The following is a 7,134-nucleotide window of genomic DNA, read 5'->3' as shown; positions in this document are numbered from 1 at the left end:
TTTTCTAAATAACGCGTGGTAATTGCGTTTGTAAAGACATACAGTTATTTTATCGCCTAATATTTGTTTATGTTTTTTCAATTAGTGACCCTTTATTTGAATAGAATGACTGCCCAAGATAAATCTGACAAAACGCGAAAGCCACGTTGGAGCAAAAATAAAAAACGAAATTGGAGAAGACGCATTGACATTAGCGAAGTCGAAGATGGACTTGATAAATCTCGTCTTGAGCAAAGAACTGGGGGTCTTGTAAAAAACAAAGCTAACCATGAGTTGTTTTTTATTGAGAAAAAGTCCGGAGACACTGGTTTGACGCACAGGCAACGCAGAAAAGAGAAGAGACTGACCGCTGATAAAATAATTAGACCCAATCCTGATGAAGTTCTTCCGTCTTCAAGACGCAACATTGCCAAACTCAGAAGAAAGGAAAAGCATTTAAATTTAATGACAAAATTACAAATTTATCCAAGGAAAAGAAAAACACAGGTCAATAAGAGTGTAAAAAAATCGAACGACATGGATATTTGGAGTTACAATCCTCGAGAATTAACATGCAATCTGTTTGGTAAGAATGATGTTACAGTGCATACTGAAACGATCATAGGTGAAGCTCAAGTAAAACGACCAAAACATCTGTTTTCAAAACCTGCAACTGATGCGAAAGCTGTGGAAGTTGCTCATGCTGGGGCTTCCTATAACCCAACATTTGAAGACCATCAAAATCTTTTACTCGCTGAGCATAAAAGCGAACTTGCAAAATGTCGTGAAACAGAAAGAATTGAAAGATCGGTCATGGTGGATGCATCAACTATTGCAACTGCGGAATCAAAAGAAAAAGAACTGACTGAGGGGCTTTTTATTGATGGAAATGACAGTGGTGTGCATGAAGATGAAACTGATGAGGATGATGATCTAAATAATATAAATATTTCTGTTGGCAAACCTATGACCAAAAAGCAAAGAAAAGAACTAGCTAGAAAACAAATCGAGGACAAAGAAAAATCTAAAGATTGGGCGGACAAATTACGACAAAACGAGGTTTACAGAATCAAAACTTTTCTGTCTGAAATCCAAGAAAAAGAAAGACAGATAGAGGCTAAAAAGAAAAGAAAGATGGAAAGGAAAAAGCAGCCAATGTTGTCAAGCACAAAGTTTGTAGAACCTGACCATGACTTACAACTGAGTTCGGAAATTCGAGGCTCACTAAGGCAGCTCAAACCTGAGGGCAATTTAATGGTTGACCGCTACAAGAGTTTACAAAAGCGCTGTATCATTGAACCGAAACAGCGCTTTAAGCCACCCAGGCGAAAGTACAAAGTTAAATACCAAGAAAAACGGACCTTTCGAGAGATTGAAATTTGAAACAAAAATGTCATTAAAAAATGTGCAAATTTTTTTTACTGCTTGGCAAAATCAATGTGTCACAATTTGAATTAGTAAACTTCATGAAAACAATGTAAAAAAGTTCACTGCTTTGTAAAGTCGTTTTAATGATTGATACGGTATGCTTGTTTTGGACTCTCGATTAACCCATGTTAACTTTCATTGCAGGTTTAATTTTGTGTAGTTGTTTTTTAAACACATATTGAACTATGATCTAAATGGAAACAATGGCATTTCGGCGCTCAAAGCTAAAGATTCTTGTGCTATGTGCAATAGGAATCACATTGTTTGCATTGTACCAGAGATATGGTAATTCCAATAATAGCACTGTGAGGGAAACCAAAAAGCAACAAGACAAAGTTGTCAAAGACGAAAAAATCAAAGTTCCATCACCTGTGGAAGTTGCACCTGATGATGAAATTGTGGAAAAATCAGACAATACTATGCCGTATGATAAAATGCCTGAGGAAATGAGACAATATGTTTTAAGCCAAAATTTTGTACAGGACTTTCATAATACAGAAAAATATGGGAAACATACGCAGGACAGCATTATAATTGTTGTACAAGTACATGATAGAGTGGACTTTTTTGAACAGCTTCTTGATTCATTAAAGAATGCTCGTGGTATAGAAAAAGCCACGTTGGTTTTAAGCATGGATAAGTTTACCAGGCAAAATGAAGAGGCAATCAAAAAGATTGATTTTTGTCGGTATATAAATATTTTCTTTCCTTACTCAATGCAGTTTTATCCAAAATCATTTCCAGGCGAGGATCCAAATGACTGTCAGAGGGACTGGTCAAAGGCTGAAGCTTTAAAGAGAAACTGCAATAATGCAGAATATCCAGACTTGTATGGTCATTACAGGGAGGTCAAGTTTGTGCAGATTAAACATCACTGGATGTGGAAACTTCACATGGCATTTAGTGGCATAAGAGCCTTCGCTGGCAACACAGCTCCTGTGTTACTGCTTGAAGAGGATTATTATGTTGCACCTGATGTATTGTTCTCTTTAACTGCAGCACTTGAAATAAAGGAACAAAGGTGCAGCAAATGCCAGACTATCTCGTTGGGTAACTACAATCCACCTAACTATTCAAACGAGGGAAACCACTTGGAGATTAAGTCGTGGACAAGCAGTTCACATAACATGGGAATGGTTATCACTCGAGCCTTTTACAACAAGCTGGTTGACTGCACTGACAAAATGTGTGATTACGATGACTACAATTGGGACTGGTCTTTGCAGGCAGCAGCATCAACTTGCATAGCAGATGGCCTTAAAACCATGCTGTTCAAAGCCACCCGTGTGTTTCACATCGGTTCATGTGGGACCCATCATAAAAGTGATTGTAATGCTAGGGAAGAGGCTCAAAGTGCGATTGGTCAATTTCGAAATGCTCAACTCTTTCCGGACAGCTTGCATATCGCCTTGGACAGTTCTGCAGCTGCCTCATCGCCTAAACCTAATGGTGGCTGGGGGGATTTAAGGGACCATACTTTATGCAAGCAGTACAAGAGCTTATGTGAAACAACAAGGGGATAGTAGCTTATTCAATTAAATACTTGGTTCAACCAGTGCAATTTTCTGGCCCTACTGGGTAATTTGTATTTACTCAACTTTCACTCTTCAGATATACCAATTGGTCAAGGTTACATTTACCAAGCAACCCCTTTTTTAATTATTGCACATACTTATAATTGGTTGAAGAGATTATGTGTGAACTAAATGCGCAACTGAGCATTTAATTGGGTTTTAAGCACTTGAGTTGCACGATGAACAAAGTTGACATGCCTTAGTATGTGTTTTTTTTTGCTGTAATGAGTTTATTGCCTATGTTAAGATTTTGTGGCCAGTATTCTAGTGCCTTAAATAGTTTATTTTCTGTTTATAAATGGCATAGAAAAACTTTCCATGTTATATGAACAACTTTTGACCAGGCCTTGGCGTTTTAGTATTTTTCATGACTAACAGTGGTTCTCAAACTGTGCACCCTGGAAATTGGCCAAGTGCACCCAAAAAGATTACTTTGTCAAGCATTAATAGATTAAAAAATTTTTTTTTTTGAAATCAGTGTAACTAGCTGCATGGACATATGAAATTTGATGAAAATCTGAGGGGGTGGGTTAACTGGCCTAGGCTAGGCAGTTGACATGAAATGACCCGTTATCAATGGAATTCCTCAAAAATGTGTTTGTTTTATGGGTGCGCCATGGTTTCAAAACAGTTGAGAAACACACATATAAATAATGGAATTTAAACACTGCATATGGCTCTAATACTGACAATGTTGAAATTGGAATATTTTGGTTGCTGTTAAGTCATGGCTGGTGCTCACACCGGTTGTTATAATAGATTGATGTCTTCCATTATTTGTGGTAAAAGGTATCATTGCTTTCAAAACTGTTACTCCAATCTCAACAATTTAATAATTTATTGTACTGTACCTGCAAATTAAGGGTAGTTGAATTTTACCTTTGCAGGCATTTAACAGTTTTTTACCAAAAATACAACTGGTTGAATGTGTGACGTCAGCGATTGTATTATCAACTTGTTTGTCAATAATACGTTTTTCTTGTAAATATTATATCATACCAAGTAAATTTATCTCTGTTGTATCGTACTAGGTGTGATATTATGCACCCTCGTTATCGCGTCATAATAAAAAATTCGCAATAACTGAAATTTGTTTGTCACAATGAGTAGGGTATTGTTTATTTTCAAGCAGTCCTTTTAAATACATTATACAAACCAATAAATATTCTGACTTTATACTTGACATTTGTCAAAGTTTTAAACAACAATGTGTCAAAACTAAAAAACTGTGCCAGGTTGCCTAAAACGTGGTGAGCATACAACACAGTTCGAAATTCTTAGTGCCTTTACACTTGGAATGATTAACACTTGCATACAACTGATGTACCATTGTTAAAATGCCCTTTCAGAAATATGCAAGTGTTGTGTTTCTCTCCCTGAATAACTACAGACCTTTCCAATCTTTATGGATTTTTTTTGACAACCCTTAATAATATTATGGATTTTTTTTAACAACCCTTAATAATATTACAAGTCTTGAGGTGATCTGGGTTGTCAAACCTATGCGCAGGGAGTGTTTATTGACTCCACTCTTAAAAAATTCAAATCCAAGCTGAATGTGAATTCATTGTGGGTAAAAAATATCATAACTCAGACTCCACCCTAAAAAGTGTAACTCCACTAAATCTGAAGTTTGGTGTCACAACCCTGCATGAAAGAGGGGTAATACCTCAAAATTCAATCAAAGTTTTTGTCACGTTTATTTCATATCTTTGTAAAATTGCAAAGCATTTTGAAGATCAGTTCTATGCATTAGTGACATTCCAACATCAGTTATCCACTGTTCAGAAGATCCAACTCAACAAAGGCAGAATTTGAAGTTTTGTAAGTTATTGCTGTTGTTGTGCTGCATTTGAGACCATCATGAAAAACACCACTGGAACTATGAACATCCACTGAAATAAAAAACCATGTTAGATGTTGTAAAAAGAGATCAATTAACTGCACAATAAACCTGCAAGTACAATTCCTATGAAAGCTATCAGCAGATTTCATAAATAATTCCTAAACTAAACCTTTTGTGCAAAAACTTGCATACCACATAATCTTTTAAACTGCATGATAACAAACATCTAGTTAAGTAATACATTTTTTGAAGCATTGTAATTATGTCCTCTCCAGACAAATTACATCAAATCTTTTGCTGCAACCAAAAAACTCATGCGATTATGTCACAAGCACAATGTTCGACTTAAGGTGATGTAACAATTGGTTAAGTCCAATCTATAGAACCTATAGATGATTCTGTGCAGCAATGCTAATTATACTTACATATTTTCCAAAGAATGACTGTGGTTCATTTGCTTGTTTTTCTTTTTTCCGTTTTTCCTCCTCAATTTTAGTTAAAAATCCTGCAGTGTCCGGCCTGTTTATTATAATTTTAATAATGCAATTTATGAAGCTGTAAATATTTTAAATACATTATTTCTTACGACTGAGCTTGAATAGGAACGGTCACAATCACGTTGGTGTCAAAATCAAATGTATCGTCATGCCTGCAATCGATACAAGGCACTGGTACTATACTGATAGAAATTATACTTCCCAATCCATCAGTGTGAATGTTCAATGCATGATGCAAGTCAGTACCTAACAACTGATTCTGTAGACAGAAAACAAAAACATTTCACAGTATCATATTTTATTTTTTCAAGAAACCCAGTAGGACCTGTGGCCCTGTTAAAAATGTAAATGACAATCTCGTTGGAATTTGGTACTAATTTCGGCTTTAAACAGGTCGAATAGATTAAACAAGAATCCGTAATCATTAGAAACATCACTATAGACAAATATTATGTGAAATAGTCAATTAAATTACGGAATAATGTTAAAAAGAAAATAGCTTTTAGTGGGGGTTTCTGGTGAATCCACACCCGTAGCCCCCCGGAAGAAGCTCAGGGCCCCCTTGGAGGGCCATGGGCCCTGGTTGAGAACCACTAGTCTAATGCATAGAGGTCACATTTTTGCAGGCTTTCTGTCATGCAATATTAATTCTGCAATTGTTTTTTTACAAATTTGTCCCATCTCAAATTTGTCTCAACAGTTTTTGTCATTTTTACGTTGGTCTAACACTATTTTAAAGAAAAAATAGCGCGCAACTCAATAAGGTTAATTCAAATGTATTTGCATGAAATACAAGCCAAGTAATTATCTAAAGTTGGTATAATCTCAAATTCAAATCAATTCGAAGTATAATTTGTGTGCTTTTAATAAATAGGACCTTACTGCATATGTAAAGGTTGAAACCCATGATGAATCCTCAGTTTTGCTTGAAACTTCCTGTAGTTTGGTGGACATTCGAATTTTGTACATGCCATCTTGTTTCGCTATTTTTTCCAATTCCCTTACTTCACTGGGTGAAAGTTGAACAGGGTTTTTAAATGAAGCCTCATCACCTTTCAGATTTGAAAAAAGTATTTCACCCCGCTTCTGAAATTCTCCTTTAAGAAATTATATCAAATTTGTAAGTCATTCTTTTGACAGTTATTAGGACAAAACTCCCTATTAATAGTATAAACTGTTATTTAGAACTTTATTGTTACTTACAACATACATGCTTGAGTTGCTAAATATAACATACCGGATCGGCCAAAAATATATTAAAAAACACAAAATTGTTTGTCAAAAAATAATTGAATATAATAGCATATAATAGAAGCATTTCAAAAAAGTTTTAGCCTAGTTAATTACGAACTTATTTATAAATTAAGTTATATAATTAATTACCTATTTAAAAGTTAAGTTTTTTTAAAGTTACAAGCGAACCCACCTTCTCCAAACGCATGTTCCACGATTAGGCTGTATCCGCTTTCGTGGGCTGTTGCACGAATCCAAACACAACTAACAATTACGAGTAAATAAAACACATTGCACATAATTCTACGGTTCAGTCCCGTGTTTCTAACGACGTTCCTTTACTAACTTTTCACTTGGTCAACTCACAAATTTCCGCGCTGCTGTTGTTGATGGGGAATTTTCATGTAACATAGAAATCAAGTTTCCGGTCAGTCGGTGTCTACAAAACTTGATTACCGCAGTACTGGTGTCGTATCGATATCGACATACGCCCAATATGTCATTAATTATGTACCGGTAATATATCTTACAAATAAGAAAACAATTTGACAAAAACTTACCAGATATTCCATAAAAG

The 7,134-nt window shown here is 35.4% G+C and overlaps 3 protein-coding genes across 3 annotated transcripts; 2 read left to right on the top strand and 1 right to left on the bottom strand.

Moving 5' to 3' along the window:
• The first annotated feature begins 49 nt into the window (after positions 1 to 49).
• On the top strand, positions 50 to 1,551 carry LOC145213695 (ribosome biogenesis protein NOP53-like). The gene has a single exon (XM_080082062.1). The coding sequence runs from the start codon at positions 70 to 72 to the stop codon at positions 1,360 to 1,362; it is 1,293 nt and encodes a 430-aa protein (XP_079938188.1). The 5' UTR covers positions 50 to 69; the 3' UTR covers positions 1,363 to 1,551.
• LOC145213694 (alpha-1,6-mannosyl-glycoprotein 2-beta-N-acetylglucosaminyltransferase-like) lies at positions 1,536 to 4,070 on the top strand. Its single transcript, XM_080082061.1, has one exon. The coding sequence runs from the start codon at positions 1,602 to 1,604 to the stop codon at positions 2,928 to 2,930; it is 1,329 nt and encodes a 442-aa protein (XP_079938187.1). The 5' UTR covers positions 1,536 to 1,601; the 3' UTR covers positions 2,931 to 4,070.
• A 592-nt stretch (positions 4,071 to 4,662) lies between these two features.
• On the bottom strand, positions 4,663 to 7,134 carry LOC145213696 (ER membrane protein complex subunit 10-like). The gene is made up of 6 exons (XM_080082063.1): positions 7,118 to 7,134; positions 6,751 to 6,937; positions 6,207 to 6,421; positions 5,414 to 5,583; positions 5,253 to 5,346; positions 4,663 to 4,876 (listed from the first exon to the last, which is right to left on the bottom strand). Exons 2-6 carry the CDS (start codon positions 6,854 to 6,856, stop codon positions 4,811 to 4,813), a joined length of 651 nt encoding a protein of 216 aa, XP_079938189.1. The 5' UTR covers positions 6,857 to 6,937; positions 7,118 to 7,134; the 3' UTR covers positions 4,663 to 4,810.

This window comes from Phallusia mammillata, chromosome 2 (genome assembly GCF_965637545.1).
Source record: "Phallusia mammillata chromosome 2, kaPhaMamm4.hap1.1, whole genome shotgun sequence".
Lineage (NCBI taxonomy): Eukaryota > Metazoa > Chordata > Ascidiacea > Phlebobranchia > Ascidiidae > Phallusia > Phallusia mammillata.
This window is presented reverse-complemented; position numbering and strand designations above follow the sequence as displayed.

Coding starts and splice junctions, on each gene's coding strand:
- LOC145213695 (XM_080082062.1), top strand. CDS start 70: ATGTTTTTTCAATTAGTGACCCTTTATTTGAATAGAATGACTGCCCAA.
- LOC145213694 (XM_080082061.1), top strand. CDS start 1,602: ATGGAAACAATGGCATTTCGGCGCTCAAAGCTAAAGATTCTTGTGCTA.
- LOC145213696 (XM_080082063.1), bottom strand. CDS start 6,856: ATGTGCAATGTGTTTTATTTACTCGTAATTGTTAGTTGTGTTTGGATT. Junction 5,584..6,206: donor TTTCAACCTTTACATATGCA/GTAAGGTCCTAT, acceptor TTCTGTCTACAG/AATCAGTTGTTAGGTACTGA. Junction 4,877..5,252: donor AGTCATTCTTTGGAAAATAT/GTAAGTATAATT, acceptor TTTTTATTTCAG/TGGATGTTCATAGTTCCAGT.